At 40.4% G+C, this 27,828-nt stretch overlaps 2 protein-coding genes across 4 annotated transcripts in view; one reads left to right on the forward strand and one right to left on the reverse strand.

The window, feature by feature from the left end:
- On the reverse strand, positions 1 to 27,496 carry LOC144597364 (F-box only protein 34-like). 3 transcript variants are annotated; one of them, XM_078406654.1, is made up of 4 exons: positions 12,328 to 12,453; positions 10,015 to 10,096; positions 9,587 to 9,675; positions 1 to 6,931 (listed from the first exon to the last, which is right to left on the reverse strand). In XM_078406654.1, the coding sequence occupies exons 2-4, from the start codon at positions 10,051 to 10,053 to the stop codon at positions 4,762 to 4,764; spliced, it is 2,298 nt and encodes a 765-aa protein (XP_078262780.1). In that variant the 5' UTR covers positions 10,054 to 10,096; positions 12,328 to 12,453; the 3' UTR covers positions 1 to 4,761. The 3 variants fall into 3 exon arrangements, with proteins under 3 accessions (XP_078262780.1, XP_078262781.1, XP_078262778.1); XM_078406652.1 differs by lacking the exon at positions 10,015 to 10,096 and adding an exon at positions 27,295 to 27,496 and having other exon boundaries at positions 2 to 6,931; positions 12,328 to 12,448; XM_078406655.1 differs by lacking the exons at positions 9,587 to 9,675; positions 10,015 to 10,096 and having other exon boundaries at positions 12,328 to 12,447.
- The window catches only part of gmfb (glia maturation factor, beta), a 449,169-nt gene that overhangs the window by 22,963 nt on the left and 398,378 nt on the right, over positions 1 to 27,828 (forward strand). The gene's annotated exons all lie outside the window — the stretch shown is intronic.

Genomic DNA, 27,828 nt, shown 5'->3' on the forward strand with positions numbered 1-27,828 from the left:
TGTTTTTTCATTTCTGGCATTTGTCCAACCATCTGCCCATCAACTCCCTCACATGCATCTATTGGTCACTTGCCAGGCTGTCATCCTGCCACTCCTCATTTCCAGCTTTCTACCCCTCCACCACAATCAGTCTGAAGAAGAATCCCAAATTGTCACTTATCCATATTCCCCCAAAATGCTGTCTGACCTGCTGAATTACTCCAGTGCTGTTTTTTGCTGGAGGAACATAAGAAGCATCTGTGGAGGGTATGGATGCATGACATGTCTGGTCCAGACCCTTATTCAGACTGAATATTTGCAGAAAAACAATTCTGACCACGATCTTTGACGCAAAAGGTATCTTTGTTCCTCCTTCCATAGATGCTGCTTGACCTGCTGACCGTTTCCAACATTGTCGATCCAAATGTAGCCGACGAGAATGCATCTGTATTGAGTCATTTGAAATCAGGATTGTGCTGAAGTGAGGAGGAAACAGTAGAAGGTAATGTTGGCAACTGATATTAGTATTGGAACAGTTGTGGACCTGCTGAAATAAACACCAGGACAGTCCATTTCCCTCCAGAGGTGCTTCTCAATCCAAGGAGTTCCTCCAGCAGATATTGTCATTTATTTCACCTTAAAATCCTGACCCATCCCAGTATTAGTCTTCTGGCATCCAGTGACAGATACTTCCCCACTTTATTTTAATTACCAAAAAATCTTATTGCATTTGTTCAGCCATTCAATGAGAATATGACTAATCTTGTCCACAGTCATTCTACTTACCTTTGCTCCACATCTCCTGCCCTCTCTGCATAACAAAAATTCACCAAGCGCAGGTTTACAAACAACAATTGACTTTAAGACTCAATCACCATTTATGGAAGCAAGTTCCAAACATGTATTATCAAGCAAAACTTCAGTTCTGAAAGATCTCAAACTTTCAGGGTTCATTGTCCATTCGGAAAAAAAAATTCTAATTGCCTTCTCTTTAATGTCTTAAATTGCAATTAGGTCACGTTGAATTACAAACTGTTGTTAACCAAAAATGTCGATCCTTATTACTCATCGAAAAGAATGTGCTTTGAGGTTTAGGTGCAGTAAGTGTTGTTTGGATGCATCAAGTTATAATTACAGAAAAGTAAATAGAATCATTGTTTAATGAGTAATACATTTGTTTCACACTATTTTCCAAAATTAGTATCAAATGATGTTCCAAGCTTTGGAGAGGATGCAGTAGAGGTTTACTGGAATGCTACCTGTATTCGGTGACATCTATATACTAAAACTCGTTTGTTTGTTCCTGAAATACAGTCAAAACGGTACACGATAGCGCAACAATTTTAAGCTCACTGTAAGAGGGTTCTGCACCAATGGAGAAGTTTGGGCCCACTTGGTCTAGTTAGTTATAATGACAAGTTGGACAAACTTGGATTGGTATCTCTGGAATGTCAGAGGTTAAGGGGAGACCTAATAGTAGTATGTAAAATTAAAAGAGGCATAGATAGGAGAGACCTTATTCCCAGGGCAGAAATGTCAAAAGACTAAAAGGCATAACTTTAAGACGAAAGGCAATGTTTAGGAGAGATATACCTGGCACATTTTGTTTCAATACAGGGTGGTGGGTGTCTGCAACATACTGCCAGGGGCGGTGGAGGAGGCAGATGCGATAGTGGCATTTAATAGGCTTTTGGACAGGCACATTGATGTGCAGGGAATGGATGGACATGGATCATGCTCAGGCAGATGAGATTAGTTTATCTTGGCAACTTAAGGGCCTGTTCCTGTGATGTACTTTACCATGTTATATGTTCTAAATCAAAGGGTAATATTTTGTCAAACTTAACACAATGGTTAAGCATTCTTCAACTTAATACAAACCATAGTTTATAACCACAGTGGCACAGGGGTAGAGTTGCAGCACCAGAGACTTCGGTTTTCTCCCACAATCCAAACGCATAGGTTTGTGATGTAATTGGCTTTGGTTAAAAAAATTGTAAATTGTCCCAAGTGTGTAGGATAGTACAAGTGTACAGTGTGATCGCAGGGACCGAAGGGCCAGTTTCTGTACTGTATCTCTAAAGTCTAAATCACGTTACCATCTGTAATTCTTAACAGCTAATTTTCTGTACTTTGTCAGATTCCTTTCCGCCACCACAGACCAATTCATAGTAGATTAGACTACAGTCCCAGCTTCAAAAGCTGTTAATGTGACATAATAAAAAATAATTAACAGCACAGAGCAGGGATAGTATATGCAATCTACCATCTTCTTGTGACCTACAAACAGCTCCAAAGGTTGAGATTGCATAACAAAACAAAATGATTACATACATGAGAATATCTGCACAATAAAAGACATAAAGGCCACAATGTAGGGACATGACAAACAAATAATTTAAATGCTACGGTTGTTCTAATAACATATCCTAAAGATAAAACAAAACAAGATGGCTTAAAAATTATGATCCAAGACCTAAATTTTGGAATAAATTTAAAGATCAGGCAAATGTTTTGTGTAATTGCAAAACACTGGAGACAAAAATATGACAATCCATTTCAGGGATGAAATGAATTGTAATCGACACAATATCTGGCTTTATGAAAAAAGGAATATTTGATGGCTAATACAGCTTCCAACATATTGATGTGTGTAGTAAAGAAAAACCTTTAACAGTTCTAATACAGAGAAGGGGATAAATGAATTTCCGTAGTTAGATACCAAACATCTACAACCAGTAATTTTTTTCTATTAATATCCCACGTTTATTCATTTGACATTGTTTATGTTTGTAGACCTCAAAGTTATAGAAAATTGCAAGTTAATGTACATGATACACAGAAACAGCAGCTTTAGAATTGTGCTCCTAACTGCTGAAGTGTAAATAGACATCCTTGCAATTAGCACATGTTTCAGAGCAAGCGGCAGGTTTAGGGGAATAAAATATATTACAATGCCATGCCATATGCAGTGTTACAGGTTAGGCAGCATTAAGTCAGTTGCTAACAAATGAACAATTTTAGGCACCATCTGAAAATAAATTTAAAAAAAAACATGGATGGGATACTTTGAAAAGTTTGAGATTCAAAAGGGACACATTTAAAAGACAGTATCAAGGCAAAAATAAAAATCCTAGCTCTAACAACAAACATAATAATGTACAAATATGCAATTGTGCACCCCAAGCTTACAAAGGCAGTAATAAAAGCATTTTAAAGATTTACTCAGCAAAATGAATCCTTATATTTGGTATCCTTACGTTTACTCTTTGGAGTAACCACAAAGATCAAAATATTGCATGTGAAAAGGAAAAAAAAAGCAAATCAGCATCCATGGAGAAGGGAATAACAGATTCATTTTCAGGCCAATTACCAGTTTTGTCATTTTCCATCTTTCCAAACAGGTATGTGTGGGTGATTATTTCCTGTTTAGGTTTTAAGATTCACCTGCCTCAGGATATTTGGATGTTATATTCATGCAGGTAGAGAGCAGAGTGTTATATAGTTAAAATAAAATTCCATTTCTTCAGACTTGAGAAAATAAAGTTAGTCATGCAAAGGCCCGAATTGCCACCTTTAAAAAAAATCAAATTCTCTGCCCTTTGAAAGAAACCACCATGATTTTAAAACATATACATCTCCACTTATAAATTAGATCAATCAAGGCAAGAATATTCTTTGCTTTCACTTTTGAGATTAAAAAAAGATAGCCATGAAGATTTAATCTTTTTTAAAGTGAAGATGGAACAGGGGTTTTGACTGGAACTTGAAACAAAAGCTAATTTGAGGTGCTAATGTTAAAGCCTGGCAATTTATTATGTTTGGATTAAAATATGGCCCATTCTTGGTATGTGGGAATGAGACTTAATTTCTTCCCATCTCTTTTTAATACCCAAGCGTTTTAGAGTTTGTTCAAAATATTTTTCTTTTCAGCAAACAAGATTAAAATTATAATTGAATTATATCGATTGGACCAAAGAATTGTTTGCCATGGCACAATTAATTTTATTTCTGATGTACAGTTGAGTTATATGCTATTAACACAAAATTGGTAAATCCTATTAAAACATCCATCTCAGTAAAATGATCACTATACAATAGTAGTTCATATAACTCTCCATATATACCACCTAACCTTTAAGACCAGTAAAAACCCACCCCCCAAAAAAAATCTGAGACTAATTAATCCAACGTAGGCATTGCTGTACACCAACAGTGACAATCCAAGCAATGCCACATTCAATCAAATTTCATTTTGCATAACCTGTAATTCTGCAGTGCCACTAATAAAGTTCAGAATTTGACCCAACATTCATTGTAAAGCAACACATGCCATCTTAATTCTCAATAAGTCTCAGGTGGCCAATTTTGTTCAGATTTATTCATTTCCATGCCAATATTTTGCACTTAAATGCAATTTTAGGTAGAATATACAATCTATTCAAAAGACAGATCATTACTTAAAACAGACTAACTGCAAACACTGATATAGCTGCATTGTAGTGGTTTGTTGCTGTGACAGTTACATTAACAGTACAATACTATCACAAATCAAACACATGATAGAGCAAATACTGCACTTCTCACAGCTATTGCCTGCTGCAGTTTGGTTCATGCAGATTCACGTAAGCTAACATGTTTTTACTAGAATGTAAACAGTGCAGAACCAACAAAATATTCCAATTTTGATAGGAAGCAAACAATTCAATAACTTTTTTTTAACATCGCCAGTCAGACTAAACCAATTTCACCTTTTTTTAAACCATAAATCTTCTCCACTTTTTACACCTTTTCAAATATTTGTTGGATACGACTGTGAGACTGCACCCAGTTATTATCATGAAGCCCAATTTTACAGCCCGATGAGTCTTTTTCTGTCTGCCAACAGCACATCCAGTAAGAACGCCCATAGGGTAGAACTCTGTAATAGGGCTTAGAGTGCCACCGACACGGTGACACATCCCCTTTTGAGTAATGCTTTTTACACTGCTTGCATGGATCATCCTTGTATCGTGGGTCACCGACCCAGCGTGAATCTATTGCCCTAATGTCATAGTTTTCTATAATGAACTTAAAATAATGGCACGTGCATTTGAGAGCTGCCAAGGTTTTGGTAGGAAGGAACATGAAAATCTTCACCATGATGTGGTGCGGTAAAAAGGCCATATATTGCCGAGGCTCAAGGAGCTGTTGGATTTTGAAGCGAGTTTCCAGGAACTCGTGAGATACTTGCCTCCTGAGAGGAAAGGGCTCAGTTGAAGAAGGACATATTGTTCCAAAAGATGCAAGAGAATTGCCCTGATTTGTTTGTGAGCAACTTCGGTTGAATGTTCTGCTTTCAGCAATCAGAAAGTGATCCCTGCATTGTGCAATATCCAGTATTTTCTCAGTAGTATTTTCATTTAAATCCAAGTTTTCCACATGGGACTGTTCAAGTGTGAAAAAGAGTTCTCCAGGAAGGGGTTCCTCACATGGATGAAGTCTAGTTATAGATCTATATTCTGTTCCTTCCTTCACCCCCCTATCCATATTCCTATCCACCACACAAGACTCGAACCCATCGACAATAAAGTCAGTTGCATATTCACCCATACCATTCTCCGGAAAAGTAAAGTTTGATACAAACTTATTGTCCATTTCCCAACACAGTGACGGGGTATTACAGCACTCCACTGATACCTCAGCATCACAACTGCAAAGTTCTCTGCAACTGTTTGGCAATGACATTGCTTCCTTGTGTGTTAATGAAGCCTCTTTAGAAGAGAGATCCAATACCACACCTGAAAAGCTAATAGCTGGAAATGGAACATCTGTGGCATTATCCAGTGGTTCTGTGCATGGCTTAGTATAGCTTGTGCTTATGTGACCGCGTTGTTCTTTGCTTTGCCCAATGTTATCAACAGTACTGTGTACATTAGTTGAATTTTTAATAACGCCTGTACTCTTCATGCTTTCTTCCGAAAGATGTGGATCGGTTAGCAAAACCCTACCCACCCCTCTCCGAAAGCTATTATTCCTAACTTGTCCATTTCTGTTGTGTTGATTCTTTAAGCACTCCGATTCAAGCTTAGCTATTACTTCGATAACTCGAACATATTCACCCTGTAGTTTTTTTTCAGTGGACTTTTTGTGACTTAAACCAGACTCCAATCCTGCATATGAAATGGCTTCTACTGATGGGGACCCTCCCTTTGAATGCGCAACACTCGGCAAGTGAGCGTTGGCATTTGTAAACAGTTTGCTGCAGTCTGGGAGGAGAGAATTTGCCCTTTGTTCCAGAAGAGCCACTATTTCTGCTACAGAAAGAGAGGTGCTATGACCAAGTCCATCAGCATTTTGTTTATCAATATTTACAAACAAATTCTCATCACTGTTACTGCTTGTTGGTGGGTCTGCACGTAAATACCTTTTATCAACACTCTCTTTTCTCACTGGTTGAATCTTTACTTTCTCTAGATCAACCGATTTCCTTCTGCGTTTAGCAGTTGTGACCTCAGCCTCGCAACTGCCCTTTACTTTCATGGCGCTGGTCCTGTTATTGCTTTGATGTGCTGCAAAGAAGGCAATTTTCTCTTTTGTGTTACCAGGTTTTATGACTGCCCAAATGTCCAATTGTGCCTCCCCTTCTTCCTGATGAATCGAAGGAGGCAGAACATTTTCAGACACTTGTTTCTTTCTTCCACTAAAGCTAACATTATCAGATGGATTCCTCATATTGCACATTTTATTTTGGGAAATGAAACCAAAAGGTCTTGGACACCACAAGCTGATATGAGATGCCAAAGCAATGGATTTGCAGCACAATGGTTTATTGCAGGTAGATTGGCATCTTTCAACCACTACAGTTGGGTGGTGGCTTGACCGAAGGCCTCTAAACGCCTCTTGGCTTGATTCAAGAGATGCATCTTTCTGCTGGAGCTTTGGGTGCAGCTTCAGATGCATGGTTGCCAACCTATAAATGGAGAGAAATTATCACAATATAACTGTAGATTTTGATTTCTTTGAAAAAAAATACATAGCAAGAAAAACTGTGCAAAATTGTGTATACCGTGAAAGATACCCACAAAAATTAGTCTTGAAATCATAAGTCATATCAGCTGATTACAAAATAGGAATTTGTGTTCAAACTCACATGGCCTAAATCTGTAGATCAAGCTTCCAGCCCCTATAATTGGGCATTTTACAAATATATCCTTATCAGTTGACAGAACAGTCTTGTGCAAGCCACAATACCAAGCTTAATTGCATCCCTATACTTACTGCAAAGTAGGCTACCCCCTTTATTGGCCGAAACCAAATGCAGCTGATTTTGTTTCCCAGATGCCTATAGTTTAGAATCTTATGTTAAGAGGCAAGAGTGTTTACTTGTCATATGTACTGAAAACAGAACAAAAGCCTGAAGTCCCTAGTGCAACCACAACAGTTCATAGTTTAGTTGGTGTTGTTTTGCCACCAATGGGTCAAAATACAGATTACTCTGCAACATGAATTCCACTACCATCACATCAAGTTTAAAGGATTTATCCTGGATAAAACTGGGTGCACAGTGACAAAAAATGCAGCAGTGTGTAAGGTCCTCATAAGGAAAATTGATAACACAAGAAAGCATACTCAGGTTTACAAGTATCAGATTGCAGATACCTCAACTTTCCATAAACAAGCCACTTATCAAAATAAAACAAATGAAAAATATACAAGTTTTTGTTGACAATGCATAGCATTACCGAGATATTCAGCTACACAATGATATTAGGAGCACAATTATTGATTATTGTATGTGCTGCAAAACTAAGGTACAGTAAACCCTGGTTATTACGGTCAATGGGAGGGAGGTTGGTGTCTGTTATTGCCCATTGTCCTTTATAACACAGTACTGTATTTTCATTGCATATAGTTGAAACAAAGCACTGCAGATGATGGTTAATAAACAAAAGGACACAAAGTGCTGGAGTAACTCAAGTGGGTCAGGCAGCAAGAGAACATGAATAGGTGACATTGGGACCCTTTTTCGACTGATTCAGTCTGCTAAGTTACTCCAGCACATTGTATTGTTTCACAGTAAGACTATGCACTGATGCTGCTTGTCTGCACAAATAAGCCGTTCTTGAGGAGCTAAAGAGGGCTGTTGTTGTGGCTCACATTGTGGCTGGCACAACTTTCTTCAGACTACTGCCAACGACAAGACATGTTTGTACGTCCTCCCCGTGACCTGCGTGGGTTTTCTCCGAGATCTTCGGTTTCCTCCCACACTCCAAAGACGTACAGGTATGTAGGTTAATTGACTGGGTAAATGTAAAAAATTGTCCCTAGTGGGTGTAGGATAGTGTTAATGTGCGGGGATCGCTGGGCGGCACGGACTTGGTGGGCCGAAAAGGCCTGTTTCCGCGCTGTATATATATGATATGATATGATATGATGATATGCTCGGTCACTCTGGGGCTTCCACCCCTCTCACCAGCTGCCAAGGTCAAGAATGCCAGGTACTCCGGGAGAGTAGGCAGTGGCAGTGGAGTGGCGTGGGGAAAGAGGTCGAGTGGACGGAACGAAGGAGTCAACCGGGGGGGGACACCAAGTACAACTGGTGGGGGGCAGGGAGCCCCAATGACTGAGCGCATCTGTCGGTGCCAGTGGCCTGAAGAAAGCGCTGTCCCCAGGGTCTACAACATGAGCCGCAATAACAGCCACGTTAACCAGACAATATTGAGGGGGTGAGGAAGGTCTCGCTGGTGCACATTACGAGTCAGGGTAGCGTCGGAAGCCAGAGCTGTGAGCAGTCAGACTAGCAGAACGAGCCAGGGTGGCATCGGCAAGACCATCCACTATAACTGAAATTCATAAAGGGGTTCGTTACTGAATACTGCTAAAGCTGCCAGATTTGCATTGGATACAGCAAAGATGAAAAACATGAGGAACAATTTAAAGGAATAAATAATTAATTTAATTTGGCAGCATGGTGATGGTATATTTAATGATGTCTCACAGCTCGTGACCAGGTTTGATCCCGAGTATAGCTGCCAGAGTAGAATTTGCACATTCTCCCTGTAACTGAACAGGTTTCTACAAAGGAAATACACTGGGAAAGGTACAACTCAAATGCAGTTGTTCTCATTGTTATAAGTTAGGATGGTAGAATAATACTTCTGTACCTCAGCATGAAACAACATAGGGTGGCACAGCCCGGCAACACATTAAAACCAAAAAACTGCACCTTGCTAAGATTTTAGGAAAATCAGATTCAACTGTTACAATTTGCAAGGAATGTATTATGTGATGCCAAGCTCCGAGTCCATTACAATACTCAAAGAAATAGCCCTGACCAGATTTTTTTTCCGGGTATTTTAGTGAGGAAAAATTTCCTAACTATTTATTTAGATTTGTGATTTTTTTTTTTACATTGTGATACATGGGGGACTAGCACAAAGTCACAATAAAAGCCATAGTTGGAGCGCTTTCTGAAAAAATATCTGAAAAAAAACCCAACGGTGCAAATATCTGTAATGTCATAGAACAAAGTAACGTGCAAGTTCATCACAGATTGAACTTGTGAAAATCATGAATAGGCTAATCAAATATTGAAGGTCCAAGTTTACTCTTCAATGCAACCCACCGTAAAATTCTGTTCACATCACATCTTTGTGCCTCATTTGGAGTCCCAAGTACAACAAAGCCAACTTGCTCATGGGAACAAATGTTCACCTGGTGAAGAGAAGTGAGTCATGAAACAATGAAAAGGATGTGAGTTGATAATATACTTAGAAAATGCAATTGTTCTAATTTCATTACACATCCTAAACTGGTGGCAGAGTTCAAGGATTTGCCAATGATCTTTGAAGTTAAATCTTAATTATATTTAATAGAATATTATTTTCAATAATCAGCCTCCTAACACTAGTTCTAATATAATAAAAACTATGGTAAATGATTGATAGTGTCTGCTTCTGCATAACAGCAGTTCCTGAAAAGTAAAAGATGAAGAGGAGAGGAAAAGTAATAAAATGGACAAATAGATTTTTAGACGTTTGTTTTACAGCCTACCTTTTTGTACAAGAAGATATTTCCATAGAAGGTGACCATCAAAAAGTGGAGAGGTGCAGTTGGACTTGCAAGCAGTGTGAAGCTGAGTAGGGGCAGTAATCAGAGGGGTGGGGACAGGATAGAAATGGAAAATAGTTTTTTAATGTGCAGGATAAATTTACAATGGTCCAGAAGCAAAGAAAAATAAAACGATACTTTAGTTGAAGACAGTAAAATCTGTTTCTTGATCTGTTTCTTGATCCATGTTGTTAACTGAGAGTATAGTTATGACACAAGTACAACTCATTGGGCTTTGCAAAGGAAAAACTACAGAAAAACTACAGAAAACAAATGAATTGCTGCTGCACTCATTAACTTTTTAAAAAGCACACTAAATAAACCATAACAGGAGACATTGCAACACGGAAACAGGCGCTTCACCCAAACTTGTCCATGCTGCCAAGATGTCCCATCCACGTTAATCTAATTTGCCCACGTTCCTCTAAACCGTTCCTATTTATATACCTGTCTAAATGTCTTTTAAATGTTGTTATAGTACCTGCCTCAACTATCATCTCTGGCAGCTCGTTCTATATACCCACCAACCTGTGTGAAAACGTTGCCATTTGGATACCTATTAAATCTCTCCCCGCTCACCTTAAACCTATGTCCTCTAGTTCTTGATTCCCCAGTTGATTATTCAACTGATTTCATTAAATTAGCAATCCATTAAAGTTTGTCTCTTATTAACCAAATTCTTACATATTTTTAATATTTACGGGCTGAGATTGCTTTATACATTATTTTTAAAAACAATGAAAATACATATTATTTCATCTAAACATTTAAAGAATTTTAAAATCCTTTCATTTAATTGCACCACTCAGCAAAGGTGTTCAGGCAGTCAAAACTATCAAATTGTATTTAGAATAAACAAGCTAAGTGCTTCAATACTTTAGATTTTATTCATGACTGAAGGAAGGGGGCAATGAAGAAAAATAATTAACCCATTTCTAGTTAGGAGTTACATATCTCTGGAATGCAACTCATTCCTTCCCAACCAAAGTATACTGCAAAATATATTGTACTAAATGTCACTGATACTGGATAGCTAGCGAGGTACGGTTGGAATAAGTTGATACAGACATATCTTATTTTCTGGTGCTCACTATGCAAACAAGGAGATATACATCTTAGCCGATCCTTCGCTACAACCAAGTATGGTACTATCATTGTATGTAGTTGAAACAAAAAACTGCAGATGATGGGGGGGCACTTTAATACGGTTATTACACAAAAAGACACAAAGTGCTGGAATGCCCACAATGCGAGTCAGGCAGCATCTCTGGAGAACATGGACAGGTGATGTTGAGACCCTTTCAATCTGCTGCATTAATCCAGCATTTTGTGATGTTTCACCTTCAAACTAAGCATTAAGGTCTGCAACAGTGAGCTCTTCAGCACTGGTTGACAAGGCTGCTGTTGCGAGTTACGCTGTAGCCCCCGAATGAAAGCGCTTTTCTTAGTCCGCTGCTAAAGACAGGTCATGCTCAATCATCATGGGGCTCCCTCCCCTCTCACCAGATGTTTTGTCCAACATCCTCCAAAGTAGAGTAAGTCGGCGACTCTGGGAGAGGATGAGGCAGCTGCAGCAAGGAAGGGGTGGGGGTGGGAAAAGAGGCCGTGTGAACGAAGTCACAGAAGTAGGTGGCTGCGGTGGAGGGTGTGAAAAGAAGCCAAGTAGACGAAAGTGACAGGCCAACAGGAAGAAGTAGCAGGGGAAGGAATCTCACGGTGACCGAGCGTGTCCTGTTGGTGGCAGCGTCCCAAAGAAAGCAGCGTCCCCGAGACAGCAGCCGTCCCCGAGACAGCAGCTGTCCCCGAGACAGCAGCGTCCCCAGGAGCTAGTACGAGCCGCAACAACAACCGCGTCAACTGGACTGTGTGGTGGGTGAAGGGCTCGCTGGTGCACCTCGCGACCACGGGGTTGCGTCAGAAGCTGGGACTGAGGTGGCGGTGCAAGCTGGGTGTCGTTAGCATGTTTGTCTGCTATAACCAAAATTCATTATAAGAGGGTTTACAGTATTATAACGGGGGCACATGGGAGCGAAAGACAGAAGTTCGGGAAGAAAATAAAATGCTAGATCCGGATGACACTTTAAATCATAAATATGCAGGATTAATTGGAATACCTTCACATTGCACCTTGATGCAGCACTTAGAAAACCCTTTCACAATTGCTGACTTATCATGAAAATTTACTTATTATTTTGTTAATTGAAGCATGCAGTTTTTGTTCCCCTCATACAAGTTGTAATTAAATGATATTCTCACCAGAGGCAATTCCAAAGCAAGGCATCCAGACACCTCCTTCATCGATTCCGATATCCTGAGATCTGGAGACCTGGCATGGCTTCTTACCAAAAAGGTCTTACCACATTTACTTCAAAACACACTGAAACAGAAGGGAGAAAATGTTATTTTGCAGCAAAATATGACAAATATTTAATTGCACCCAAATGTCGTCGCCTTTAATAAAACAAACACGTAAAAAAATTATTCAATTATAATGACATTTTAATGTCTTATGTCATTATAATGTCCAATTGTAATAAAATACCAAATTTGTAGTCCTGTACACAGATGCAAGTTATCGAACATTGCAGGTTTTTTATCTTGCAGGTTTACATAGGACAGGTTTGGAGGGATATAGACCAAATGTGGGCAGGGCAGGTGGGACTAGTATAGCTGGGACATGTTGGCCGGTGTGGGTAAGTTGGGCCGAAGGGCTTGTTTCCACACTGTATCACTCTATGACTCTATCTGCATTACAAGTTCAACTATTCAAAAGACAAAATAATGCATTATCAATTTATTTAATGTTTAAAAACTACTAGAATTAATCTTGAAAGAACCAAAATGATTTAAAATAGCCCACTTCACACAATCAACTGTTCCTAACTAAATTAAGGTATATAGATATATGCATATTGTAACACATAGTAGAATAGTCACAGAACAAAGTAGATTAAAAAAAAGTCATAATACAACTGGAGGCTGCCAGTACATTGGAGATTCCGAGGGACAATGCAGCATTTCGGAGCAAAGTGATGTTACAACATAATTTTAAAGAAATCTAGTCCTGACTTAGCATCTGCATTAAATTCTACACAAGAAATTCAATTCTAATTATTTTGGCTATCAAACAATCTTACTCCTGCAATAAAGCACTGATCATCTTAAACAAAAGCAAAACAAAACGAAAAATATATATTTTCCGACCAAGTAAGATAAGATTGGCAGGCCCATCCATAAAAAATTAAAGTGCAGCTGGGTTATACACAGAAGTATGGTGTACTTCTGTGTATAACCCAGCTGCACTTTAATTTTTCACAAAGTTCCGACTTACAGCAAATCTGTCACATTCTTATTACTCCTGAACAAACAGGCTCAGATTCTTTGGGATGAGTTTTAACTTATCACCAGCAATTGACTGATAAAAGACCACCCAAACCTGCTAAATGTTATCTGACAGCTTCGTTTTAGGCGTAGCCCTGAGCTGGTACCAACCATTGACTGTTCTGTCAGCCAGCTGTCATAACAAGATACCATTAATTGCTTACTCATCCATCCAAAGTAACATGAACCATTAAAGCAGTTAGAAAATGAGAAAACATTTCCTGAAGACAATGTTAAAGAATAAAACAATTAAGAAGTAATACATTGATGTGAGGATGTTCAAATAACAACTTTTTTTCTCTCTCTTCCTAAAGGAATCATGCTTCACAGATCCTTCATTTACTGTTCAAATTAAAAATTGTTACATGGAAAAGTGCCTGCAGAACATTTGAGCACAAGGTAAGCTCATTTTTTGTCCTTAAGCACATGCACTAAAATGAATTTGCTGAAAATTTGTAATAACAAGGAACTGCAGATGCTGGTTCACACCAAGGATAGACATAAAACTCATCATACCACTTCTACTTTCTACTTCTGAAGGGTCCCAACCCAAAACGTGAACTATCCATTTTCACCAGAAATGTTGCCTGACCTGCTGAGTTACTCCAGCATTGTGTCTTTTTTTGTACACCAGCATCTGCAGTTCCTTCTGTCTATCTTTGCTGATTTCAACACCAGTAACTGTGCATTAAAATTAGGCTTTTGTTTTAATTCTGTTACATAATTTAGTTAAGATATACCCCAAAATGCACTTACAGCATTAACTAATAGAGTTTGATCCAAAGATCTCCAATACATAGAATTTACAACATATTAGTTTGGCCCAACCAATTCTAGTCCAGACACTTGATTTTACAAATTCATAATTTTGATGTCCAAAATTCCGAATTTTACATCAAAATTCAGAATATGGCACCTAATGCAACTTTTCAGCAAAAAAAAGTATGGTCGCCAAATGTGTATACGCGTTGCGCTACATTCATGTGTGAAAAACAACTATTATTTCCAACAGTCTGTAGTTCTTGGACTACATGTACAATGTCAGTCTTATCATGAGTATATTCTACTATTTATAGAAAGGTTATTGAACAGAAATACTTTTTATAACACAAAGAAAAAAATTGTTTTGTTTTGTTTTTTCTATTTTGCTTTTTCCTCACACATCCAATTCTCTTGGTATTGAATAAAAAAAACAATGGTCATAAAATGAATGACTAAGTTTTGAAGAAAGAGTTTCATTTAACAATGCACATACCCAATTTAATTGAAAACATACTTGCTCCAGTGGTCTTCAACAGCAAATCACAACGGTCCATGTCCCCCGTCCCCCCACCCGTCCCCCACACCTCCAGTCCCCTCCTCCCCCCACCCCAACCCCTCTCAACATCAACGGGCCTCACTCTACACGGCGAAGCAGGGAGAGTGGCCGGGCGGAGTGAGGGGCAGGGGAAGGGTCAAGGCACGTGTTGTGCGGAAAATGTGGGGCGAAATCGGAATGGCGGAAATAAAATGAGAAAGCGGAAACTTTCCGCCAAATTCAGAAGGGTTGGGAGGTCTGCTAGTCTGTTAGAACAATAGCACCAACAACCCCAACCGCACATCTACCATCACTGTTGTTTCCATAAAATAATTCTATGAGGTTCATACTGTGTTAGCTTTGGGGTTTTTTTTACATCAAAGAACACAGCAACTCCATCTGAGATGAGTGATAGAGGTGCCAATGGAAAAAGTTCTGAGGTGAACAATAAATCTACATTTGGAACAGCAGAAATTAATCAAGGACAATCAGCATAGTTTTGTTGGAGGAAGCCTGCCTGACCAATTTAATTGAATTTTTGAAGAGTAACAACAGGCATATTATTGAGAGAATGGGAGATGTAGTCCACATGGACTTCAATAAGGCCTTTGACATGGTCCCACATGAAGAAAATCCAATAAGTCAAAGCCCATGGTATCCATGCCAAATAGCAAATTAGATACAAAATTGGCTTGGTAATAGGAAGCAGAGGGTGATGGTGAAGGGTTGTTTTTGTGAATGGAAGTCTGTGACCAGTGGTGTACCACAGGGATCAGTGCAGGGATCCTGACTGTTATAATGATCATGAGGTCATATGGAATAGTAGTAGAATTAGGCCATTTGGCCCATCAAGTCTACTCCACCATTCAATCGTGGCTGATCTATCTCCCTCCTAACCCCATTCTCCTGCCTTCTCCCCATAACCTCTGACACCTGTACTAATCAAGAATCTATCTATCTCTGCCGTAAAAATATCCACCGACTTGACCACCACAGCCTTCTGTAGCAAAGAATTCCACAGATTCACCACCCTCTGACTCAAGAAATTTCTCCTGTGTAGGAAGGAACTGCAGATGCTGGTCCAAAATGAGTCGCCGAACGAGAAGCTGTTAAGGGTGAGGACCAGGCAGAGGAGGTCTGAAGAAGGCCCGAAACATCAGCCATTCCGTCTCTCCAGAGATGCTTCCTGTCTCGCTGAGTTACTCCAGCATTTTGTGTCTATCTTTTGTTGTAATGATGTTTATATGAACGTATGAGAAAACATTTATAAATATGCAACAGTGCTTAGATGGTAAAGAGGCTAGTCATACACTCCAGGGTGATGTTGATCAATTCGTAAGATGATCAGAGCAACAGCAGATGGAATTCAATCCTGTTACGTGCAGGATGATGCAAGTCTGCAAGAAATTACAGAGTTATGAATGTAGCTATCGCACAAACCAGCCTTCTCCGATCCCCCACCAATGCACACCTATACTTCAAACTGCTTGGGGAAGCAGCTGACACAATTAAGGACCACTCAGTCATTCTTTTTCCCCCTCTCCTGTCGGGTAGAAGATATAAAACTTTGAAAGCACACAAACACCAGATTCAAGAACAGCCTCTTTCCTGTTATCAGCCTCTAGAATGGATCTCTCAAACTCAGGATGAATTTCCCTATCTTCCAATTTATCTTGTTGCAACCCTTGTAACACTATACTTGTTTAGTTTCTTTTCCCCCTCCGTCTGATGGACGATGTGATATGATTTGCTTGGATAATATGCAAAACTGTTTTTCGTTGTACCTAGGTATTCATTACAATAATTTTAAAAAAAGATGCATCTGGGGAACACAAATAAGGAGAGGGCATACAAAATGACCAAATAGCGAGTACAGATCCATCACCGATTTTCCAGCACCCATGGTGTCAGAGCCATGCCGTAGTATCCGCTTTGCCGGACCAATAGGGGTCACGGCTTTGAGGGCCAAGCCGGAGTTCCAGAAACTAACCAATCATGCGCAGGCAGAATTATTTGGTATGCTAATTATACAGCAATATTACGTCCCCACCATCGAAGGGATCTAAAGAAGGCACTGCCTCATGAAAAGGCAGCCAGCATCACCAAGGACCCACACCACCTTGGCCATGCTCTCAATTCACTCCTGCCATCAGGAAGATGATATAGGAAGATACAAGAGTCTGAAAACTGACCTGCAGGTTCAGGAACAGATTCTTTCCAACAACCATCAGGCCCCAAAATGCTGCCTGGAATAAAGGGCTTTAGTGACAGGGAGAGGCTGCACAGACTTGGATTATTTTCACTGGAACGCCAGAGGTTGAGAGGTGGCTTGATAAAAGTATATAAAATTATGAGAGGTACAGATAGGTTAGTCAGTCAAAACCTTTTTCGCAGGGTGAAAATGTCCAGTACCAGAGTGCATAGCTATCAGGTGAGAGGGGGGAAAGTTTAATGGAGAAGTGCAGGGCAAGTTAGTTTTTTTTAAACACAAAGTGGTGGGCGCCAGGCACAGACTACCAGGGATGATGGTGGAGGCAGATATGAAAGTAGTTTTTAAGAGGCTTTTGGATAGCACATGGAAGGGCAGGGAATAGAAGGATATGGATCATGTACAGGCCGATGTGATCAGTTTAACTTGGCATCATGTTCGGCTAAATATTATGGGCGATGGGCCCGTTTCTCTGCTGTACTGTTCTATGATCATAATTCCTCAGTTACTCTTTTTATCCAATTCACTCTGGACATTTTTAAAAACAGTGCATTAGAAAAAAGTATAGCTTGAATAGATAGAGCTCTAGGGGCTGGCAGAATCAAGGGATATGGGGAGAAGGCAGGCACAGGTTACTGATTGTGGATGATCAGCCATGATCACAATGAATGGCGGTGTTGGCTTGAAGGGCCAAATGGCCTCCTCCTGCACCTATTTTCTATGTTTCTATGAATGCAAACTGATTTTAAAAGTCCAATAAAAACATTTAAAAGTTAGGCAGTTTTGGTTTGGATATTATTTTTAAATAATTATACTACTGTTCATTTTAATGATGTAAAGGAGTTTCAAGAGGGTTCACTTTAATCATAAACATCAAGATGTTTTTCCAACTTAGAACAGCCCAGTATGAAATTCTATTTTGTATCAATGTATTTTTTTGTAATCTTGCAGTCTGTACATATAACATATAACAACTACAGCATGGAAACAGGCCTGTCCGGCCCTACCAGTCCACGCCGACCATTCTCCCTGACCTAGTCTCATCTACCTGCACTCAGACCATAACCCTCTAATCCCCTCTTATCCATTTACCTATCCAATTTACTCTTAAATAATAAAATCGAGCCAGCCTCCACCACTTCCACCGGAAGCCCATTCCATACAGCCACAACCCTCTGAGTAAAGAAGTTCCCCCTCATGTTACCCCTAAACCTTTGTCCCTCAATTCTGAAGCTTCTTTACCTTATGTAAAATTTGTTTTCATGTGTTTGAGCGTCTATGTGCCTGTGATGTCCCTGCAAGCAAGATTGTTCTAACTGTACCTTACTGCACACGTGCGAATATATATATAACGATAAATTCAACTTGACGTGCCTGTACATATTCTACAGCCTTCTAGCCCTGCCTGTTAATGTGCCTGTCCAAATACCTCTATCATATCTGCTTCCACAATCTATCTTGTCAGCATGTTCTAGGACCTGTGTAAACCAACTTTCCTCACAAATCTCCTTTAAACTTTGCACCAACACCTTGAAGCAATGCCCCAAGCTTTTGACATTTCCACCTTGGGAAATGGCTCAGGCCGCCTACCCTAAAAAAGCCTTTCATAATTTTATACACTTCTATTAGGTCACCCTTCAACAGTCCACAGAAAACAACCCAGACTTGTCCAACCTCTTCTTGTAGCCAATAGTCGTCAATGCAGACACATCCTGCTGAACCTCTTTTGCACCCCCTCCAAAGCCATCACATTATTTTACAATTACCATTCCATTAACAACCTTCTCCACTATCCACAACTTTGCTAATTTTAAATGTCACACATTTCCAATCACAAAAGCACAATTCCACCAATGAACACCACCACCTATTCCACCTGGTGCCTGACAGACCAATGGTATGAACATCGAATTTTCTAATTTCAGGTAACCCACATTTTCTTCCTCACTCACACCGGTTCTCGCAGGTTCTCATTTTTATTCACCTTTTCCATCCACCCCTCTACCAAGCCACCATCTGGTTCCACTGCCTATCATTTCCACCCCCCCCCCCCTCCCATAGCATATTTCCACATATAACCTACCAAACTCCTCTCCCATTATTCTATTTTCTGATCATCTTTCCTCCTCTTCCAGTCCTGAGGCAGGTTCTCAACCCAAAACAGTGATGCTTCTTTCTTGCCTGAACAGATGCTGCTTGACCACAAATATCTTCCAGCAGACACAAGGAACTGCAGATGCTGGAACCTTGAGCAAAACACAAAGTGCTGAAGTAATTCAGCAGGTCAGCCAGCATGTATGGAATGAATGGACAGGCAACACTTTGAGTTGGTCCCATTCTTGGCACGGAGGAAAGATCTAAAGATGGATCCTGACCTGAAATATCACCTGTCCATTCCTTCCACAGATTCTGCCTCACCCGCTGAGTTACTCCAACACTTTGTGTTTTGATCAACTTTTCAGTTTATTTTTCTCTCAAATTGTGTCAGCAATCTCTTATTTCTCCAGCACAATACCTCTAATCCCCATCAGTTCAAGATGGCAGCAATCCACCACCTCCACCACAGTTTCAAGGATATTTGTAATAAGAAATATAAATGTGCTTTACCAGACTTCACTTTAGGATCAATTACTAATACCTCCCCTCTTTTTCTGGATCTCAGACTCCATCTCAGCCTGGCACCTTCAGCCCACCATCTTTAGCCTGCCAGCTCCTGCCTCACTCTTACCCCTCAACTCGTCTCCCCGTGACTCGCTGTTCCTCCAGCTATGTAGTAACTTTTTCATACAATCTTTGGTCTCACAAAATACTACTCATAAATCTAATAAATGCTCTCATACCATCATAATGTTCACTGCCCCACATCCATTTCCCAAAACTAGGCCCAGAATAAAACCCATTTAATGGATTTTCAACGAATTGATTTAAAAATTGCTTGTACACATTTCACAGATTCTGGAGGTTTTATATCTTTACCCTGCTCAGATCCCAGTTAATATTAGACAAGATGAAATCCCTTTGTGTTGGTGTCTTGTTAATTTTACTTGCAGATCAGCTCTTCTACCTTCTGCAGACTGAGGGTGCATAGCAAACTCCTGACAAAAGTGATTGCTCTTCTTGTTTCTCAGTTTGACCCATAAGGCATCATTTGTTTTTTTCCTAATATATCATCCGTCCTCACAGCCTCGCCCTGCTCTTTTTTAAATTAAAAATGGCACTCTACTAAGTGGCTCTCTCTCATTTGAAAACAGAGTAAGAAGCCAATCTTTACATCATGTTCCAATAATGTGCATGATTTCATACTTCTGTATCCTCTGTTCATGGTCTTTAATTCCTAAATCATAGAAAATGTGAACAAATTTAGGCCATGCAGCCTATAACATATGCTGGCATTTATCCTCCACTCAAGCCTCTTTCCATCTTGTCTCATCCAAATTTAATCAGGGTAAATTTAAATTCCCATCCCCTCATGTACACTTAGTTTCTGGTTAAAAACTATTTCCCCGTAACTAGAAATTCCAAATTATCTTAAAGCATACACAATTCTGCACTAATATTTTTTTTAAATTTTGCCACCCATTATTTTCTCTAATTTCTGAATTATTTTATCTACCTTCCATACTTATCTGCTTTCACCTTATTCCTACATCCAAATTTTATACCATTCTCTTCTGAAAGCTACTGGGTTTCTGTCAACTCTTTACTTTTTTCCCAGTTATGACTAAGGATCATTGATCAAAAATTTCTCTTTCCAGAGATGACCGGCCAAGTTCGGTTTCAAATTCCCACACCTGCAGTGAAGAACACGCCAAGCCACAGATTGTGGTTGTTTACAGTTGTGCTGCTGCTGATGGTTCATTGACCCTCCCCGATGTCTTGTTGCAAGTAGCCTCACGGAATGGGATCGGTGCCCTTAAATATCTATTTGCCCCATTGAGTAATTGACTGGTAGTATCATGGCCTGGTTTGGTAATTCAAATCCTCAAGAACAAATTAGGCTGCAGAAAGCAGAGGTCCATCACAGATACTGACCTCCTCACCAAAAAGATCTACAGGAGTTGCTGCCTCAAGGCGGCTGCAAATATAATCAAACACCTACACCACCCTAATTTTCTTCTCGCTGCTACCATTGGGAAGGTGTTAAAGGAGCCCAAGAACCATTGCCTCCAGGTTCAAAAACAGTTTTTTCCCTTTAATCATTAAGTGTTTGAAACACCCTACATAACCCTACCTCAGCACCAGACCATCATGGCTTTGCACTACTACGGTTGGTCTATGTGCTTTGGTTTTTGCACTCTCATGCACCAGTTTACTTGAATGAAGGATAATTTATTAGTGTTGCATCTAATGTTCCTGTAACATGAAATAATTTCATTGTTCCAGTTCATATCAAATTCACATGGCAAATAAAACACTCTTGAACTCTTGAATTAAACATCGTTGTCCTCATGTATCTCCCATTCAAACCCCAGATAGATGCACCCAGAGTGAAAAGGACGTTTCTATTCAAATCTCATTCCCTATTTTAGTTCAGACTAGACCAAGTGGACCCTTTGGGCCCAAACCTCTCGTACATTGGTGCAGCACCCTGTCCTTCCCCCCCTCTCTCCTCAACCCTCCCCTCTCTCCTCAACCCTCCCCTCTCTCCTCAACCCTCCCCTCTCTCCTCAACCCTCCCCTCTCTCCTCAACCCCCCCCCCCTCTCTCCTCAACCCCCCCCCCCTCCCCTCTCCCCCACTCCCCCCTTCCTCCTCCCCTCCTTTTAAACTTTAAAATGTGAATCTTTAAAAATATAAGACCGATTTCATTAAAACTACTTGCATTATCACTAAAGTGACAATGGTAAGTTGGGCCTAAAATTGTCGCGCTATCATGTGCCGTTTTGGCTGAAGTTCAGTCACAAACAAGATAACAAACGCGAGTTTTAGTATATAGATGTCAACACCTCGTAAAAAAAAAAAGCAAGATTCGTTCAGGGAACTCCAGCACTACCTGCCTGGTTCCTCCCACCAGCGGTGTTGGGGCTAATATTGGTCATGGGCATGTCTCCTCTATGTCTGCAGACAATCAAGCTGTGGGGTCACCATATGTTACACACACTATACGGTATTGCTGAAGCTGAATATTATGATGCCAGCTGCCGATTTTGAACTGCTGTCATCCAATTTTAAACATGGAAGAACATGCCATTTATCACAAACCAACATAATAATCAAAGCCAACAAAATTATTAGCAGTATCCCCCCAGACCCAGTTTCAAGCAAAATATAATACAAACAATTTGTACTGAACACAATATACTGAAAATATTCCAGATCAGATAAGACTGATCAAAGTTGTAGGTCAATTATCTCACAGCAGTTCTCATGAAAGGTCAAGTTGAAGCATTACAACTAAAAAGAGATAAAAAGTGCTGGAGTAATTCAGCGGGTCAGGGAGCATTGCTGGAGAAGATGGATACGTGATGTTTCGGGTAGGGTCCCTTCTTCAGATATTGTAGTGGTGATGGGCAAGAGGTAGATGGACACAGGTGAGGGCTTTTTTTGGTTCGATTAAAGCCAGAAATGAAAAGACAAAAGAGTGTGAGATGAGGATAGAGTGAGGACCATCCGCCAGGCAGAGGTGTCTTAAACAGACACCCAGTTTCCCTCTACAAACTCTGAGACAAGGATAGCTGAGGCGAGAATTGTGACGCCTGAGGAAGGAAGCCAGAAGAGGATGGTTTGTCCGACCAACTGCCTATTAAAACCCCCCTCACCTGTATCCACCTATTACTTACTAGTCCTTGTCCTGCCTCCACCTCTATTCCAGCGTTCACCCCCATCTCCCAGCCACAATCAGTCTGAAGCAAAGTCCCGACCCAAAATGTCATCTATCCGAAATGTCACCTATCCATATTCACCAAAGATGCTGCTGAGTTACTCCAGCACTGTGTGTCTTTTTTTGGAAACTAGCATCAGCAATTCCTTGACTCCAGCAGCATTTACCCTGTTTTTGCAACAGAGATATTAAATATATCTAGCAGACACAGGAATTGCTGAAATCATGAGCAAAACACAAAGTATGGGAGGAATTCAGTTGGAGAGCAACATCACTGTAGAGAATGGATTAGGGTTTTGGGTCAGGACCCTTCTTCAGAAGCAGTGGGAGGGAAGAATGCTTGCAAAGAAAGGTGGCAGCAGAACAAGCCTTGTGAGCGATAGGTGGATACAGGTGATGGAGGTCCGATTGGCAGATGGATGGACCAAGGGTGTCAGATAAGAAGAGTGAAATGCAAAGCCAGAGGGAGGAATATAGCTGGATGGGGACAAGGATGTGGGTAACCCCTTGTCTCATTGGCCCTGACCTCTCTTTTCCAGCTTACCCCCCATTACAATCAGTCTGAAGGGTCCCAACTGGAAATATTTCCAGCAGTCTGACTTCATAGAACACATATGACTTGTAACAATATTGTAAATGGATTTTAAATGACTGATTATTGTCAAGCGCTTCAAAAGTTCTTTGAAAGCCAGCCCTGGGTTCCCCGACCCGTGGACACCCTCAACATACAAATTTAACATTATTAAATTCAAAAGTCTGACACACGTATAAACATTCCTTCCTATAATTGAAACTAGTTTCTCTCTATTCACTTTTTGTAATTGGTCTCTTATCAATCTTATGTGCTTTTGATGCCATTCATTACAATACTGTATTGTGGAAGTGCAGTTATCAGTGATTTTTGTTTCTGACTTACTGACAAAAGTCGACTTACAGGCATCCATAAAAACAAGACCAGTTTTCCACCGGGAGACTCATTTTGATCACATACACAACCAAATTAAAGTTCTTATGTTCACTTCTAAAAAAGGCACTCTATATTGGACTCACAACTCTCATACAATAATTATGTCTATTCATAAATTTAAGTTTCACCAGAAGAAAATTGAAAGCCAAGCAATGCTGATCAAAATTTATTTTTCCCCAAATTGGTCATTTGAATGCTGAAAAGCTGTATTGTTATCATGGATTTAAGAAATTCCATTCTTGGACTGTGATTGAGAAATGTACATAAGCCAAGAACACTTTTCCATTTTACATGTTATACCACTGTGCAACATGGTCGTATGTAAAATACAAATCCAGATCCTACTGATTTATAGACACAAGGAACTGCAGATGCTGGAATCTTGAATAAAACACACAAAATGCTGGAGCAACATAGTGGGCCAGACAGCATTTGAAGGGTCCCAACCCAAAATATCCCCTGTCCATTCTACTAATGTTGTCGAACCTGTTGAGCTAGTCCAGCATTTGTTTTTTCCCGCTGATTTGCATTCGCCTTAAATTGCCAAAATAAGGTTGGTTTACTGATAGACGTGAGGGACTGCAGATGCAAGTTTACGAAAAAAGGGCACATAGTGCTGAAGTAATTCAGTGGATCAGGCAGCATCACTGCAGCATGTTCTCCAGAGATGCTGCCTGACCTGCTGAGTTACTCCAGCACTCCATGTCTTATTTTGTAGGTTCACTGATTGAGGTTATTTGCTAATAAATCAACACTATTTAAAAAAGTATTTTCAAAACGCTCAAAACTACAGAATTCAAATGAAACAAATTGGCAGACGTACAAGGACACAGAAGATTATTGCCCAAGCCTAAAGGGATGGCTGACAATGATGATTCTTATGTTCCAGTCGTCAAAATGGCAACTTCAACTTACAACCTTCTTTCCAGAGTCAACATTTAACAATTGAGTGACAAAGAATAATGAATCATAATCAAAACAATTTTTTCTGTAGTGCAGTGTAACCAAATTTGACATAAAACTAAATAAAGCATACCCTCAGGAGGTACGAGAAACTGCAGATATCGATTTACAAAAAAAGGACAAAATGCTGGATTAACTCAACGGGTCAATAGACAATAGGTGCAGGAGGAGGCCATTCGGCCCTTCGAGCCAGCACCGCCATTCAATGTGATCATGGCTGATCATTCCCAATCAGTACCCCGTTCCTGCCTTCTCCCCATACCCCCTGACTCTGCTAGCCTTAAGAGCTCTATCCAGCTCTCTCTTGAATGCATTCAGAGAATTGGCCTCCACTGCCTTCTGAGGCAGAGAATTCCACAGATTCACAACTCTCTGACTGAAAAAGTTTTTCCTCATCTCAGTTCTAAATGGACTACCCCTTATTCTTAAACTGTGGCCCCTTGTTCTGGACTCCCCCAACATTGGGAACATGTTTCCTGCCTCTAACGTGTCCAACCCCTTAATAATCTTATACGTTTCGATAAGATCTCCTCTCATCCTTCTAAATTCCAATGTATACAAGCCTAGTCGCTCCAGTCTTTCAACATATGATAGTCCCGCCATTCCGAGAATTAACCTAGTAAACCTACGCTGCACGTCCTCAATAGCAAGAATATCCTTCCTCAAATTTGGAGACCAAAACTGCACACAGTACTCCAGGTGCGGTCTCACTAGGGCCCTGTACAACTGCAGAAGGACCTCTTTGCTCCTATACTCAACTCCTCTTGTTATGAAGGCCAACATTCCATTGGCTTTCTTCACTGCCTGCTGTACCTGCAGCATCTCCGGAGAACATGGATATCATCATCATATCATATCATATATATACAGCGCGGAAACAGGCCTTTTTGGCCCACCAAGTCCGTGATGTTTCAAAATGTTACCTATCCATGTTCTTCAAAGATACTGCCTGACCCCTTTAGTTAATGCATGTCTTAAGACTATTTTTGAACAGTTACAATAAAAAGATCAATTGATCTGAAATATTAGATTCTCTGTTCGTCAACACAACTACAAGAAAATGCAAGCGGATTTACTGATGCACATGATTAAAAATTTGCTTTTTGTCTTCTTTACGCTTGGGTAAAATGCACAAGGCAGCAAAACCCTAGATGCGCTTTCTTGCATTCTACATGCTTGGCGCTTGGATAAAATACAAAAGGAAGCAAAATCTAAACTGCTATTACAACAAAAAAATCAACCAACTGCCTTCTCTCCCATTGTCCGACACTTGGAAAGAGAAAATCCATGATAACACTGTTTATTTTCATGGTTCACATGACTAATTGGAGATGTCCATGGTAGCTTGGCTGATTGTGCAGTTTTTGCTCCAAATTCATGGGCAATATTTGGATTGGTATAGGATTATTATTGTCGCATAACCATAACACAGGGAAAAGCTTTGTTTTAATAGTCCTTTCTACTGCCCATTCTCTCTAGGTTAGAAAATTAAAATTCAAGCATTCTTTAACCAGGAATGTCAGCTGGAAAATGGGAATACAGACATTAAGCAACATGGTCCTTTCACAGTAAAGTAACACATTATCAAATTTCTCAAAATAAGTATTTGTAAATTTCAAGGATCTTCACACAATTAATTACTTTTGGACCATTATGTGTACAAATGTAGTTTCCATGTTTCACCAGCAAGATGAATTTAAGTTTTCTTTTGGTGTCAGCAGGATGGAATATTAGTCATGTCACCAGACTTTTGCTTGTTGAGATCTTCACCTTTCTTTATCATCTCTGCTAAAAGATGCTCCCCTGCAACTACAACACTGCCTCAGTACTGTACTTGAATGTTAGTCTGAGTTATATGTTCATACTATGGTTATGAAACTTGTAATGCATGTAAACATATCATAAGAATGATCTTATTCTTGATCAAGCAAAGTTGCCATACAAGATATCAGAGAGAAGAGAATTTTAAAATAAAACAGAGAAAGAGTAATAGCGTTCGTTCCATGTTAACTCCTGCAATCTGTACAACATTTTACCTGATTGCAACTGTTAAAACAGCCTTCAGTGACATTTAACTCAAGTACATGAATCATTGAAAGACATTTGGACAGGTAAATAAATACGATAGTTGAGAGTGAAACGGAGACAAATTGGACTAGCTAAGATGAGCGTCTTGGGCGAAATGAAAGGGCCCGTTTCCGTGTTGTATGAATCCATAACGTAACGTTAAAGCACCAAAACGTACAGGTGAGAATGTAATTAGTAAATATCTCGAACATCGGCGTTGGGGGCTCAGTTTTTCCCGCAGTGTCTCAATTCGGATCTGAATAATCAGGAGCAATTGGGGAAGGTTGGTACTTCTGCGACGCAAGTCACCAACAGGGCAACTAACTGCAAGTCTCAGGCTGCTTGCTGGGCGCTACTGCCATGAGAGCCCGAGGCTGCGGCCTAGCCAGCTGCCTTACCTAGATTAAAAAGTTACAGATTTTCTTTAAAAAATAAATAACTACACGTTCCTCCGCCATACATCAGGCCCGCCGGACTCTGCCCTCGCATCCGGGACGTGGCTGATGAAGAGCCGCTCACCTGAATTGGTGACCCTCTGTACCGGTCCCTCGCCTCGGAAGCGGGATTCCCCAGGAGGGACCGGGACTTGGCGTTCTGATTTCCAAGGGCTTTGCACCCTGGGTTCACGCGTAACTCCCTTGCTGCTGGTGGTGGTGGTGGTGGTGTCCTTACACTTATTCTTCTTCTTCTGGCGTCTAGTCCTGTTTGCCGCTGCTGTCGACCTCCCTCCCTCCCCCCCGAGTCCTCCACCGCCGTTGTTCCTCCCGCACTTGAGGCTGCGAGTCTGCCAGTATCCCAGGGTGCCGTGCGCCCTGGCCACGGTCACTGCCGCGAGATATGAATCCCGGTCGTTTGCGCGACTGCAGAGGCTCGCGCTCGCTCGCTCACGTGCGGCTGTCCTTCAGACTGACTGCAGGCTGCCGATCGCTCCACTCATTAAAACTAAATGCGTTCACTTCCCCTTGGAGATGAGGTAGGAGTTCTCAAACTAGTGGGCGGATCGAGCGAAGACTTGGCAGTGTGATTTAAAAAAAATTGTAATCGAGTCTAAAG

This window comes from Rhinoraja longicauda, chromosome 10, assembly GCF_053455715.1.
Source record: "Rhinoraja longicauda isolate Sanriku21f chromosome 10, sRhiLon1.1, whole genome shotgun sequence".
Classification (NCBI taxonomy): domain Eukaryota; kingdom Metazoa; phylum Chordata; class Chondrichthyes; order Rajiformes; family Arhynchobatidae; genus Rhinoraja; species Rhinoraja longicauda.

What these genes read in the sequence shown, in the direction of transcription:
- LOC144597364 (XM_078406652.1), bottom strand. Translation starts at nt 12,369, where the DNA reads ATGAAGGAGGTGTCTGGATGCCTTGCTTTGGAATTGCCTCTG. An exon ending in TTGCTTTGGAATTGCCTCTG is followed by an intron (nt 9,676 to 12,327) that starts GTGAGAATATCA and finishes TCTCTTCACCAG; the next exon opens with GTGAACATTTGTTCCCATGA. An exon ending in GATGTGAACAGAATTTTACG is followed by an intron (nt 6,932 to 9,586) that starts GTGGGTTGCATT and finishes CTCCATTTATAG; the next exon opens with GTTGGCAACCATGCATCTGA.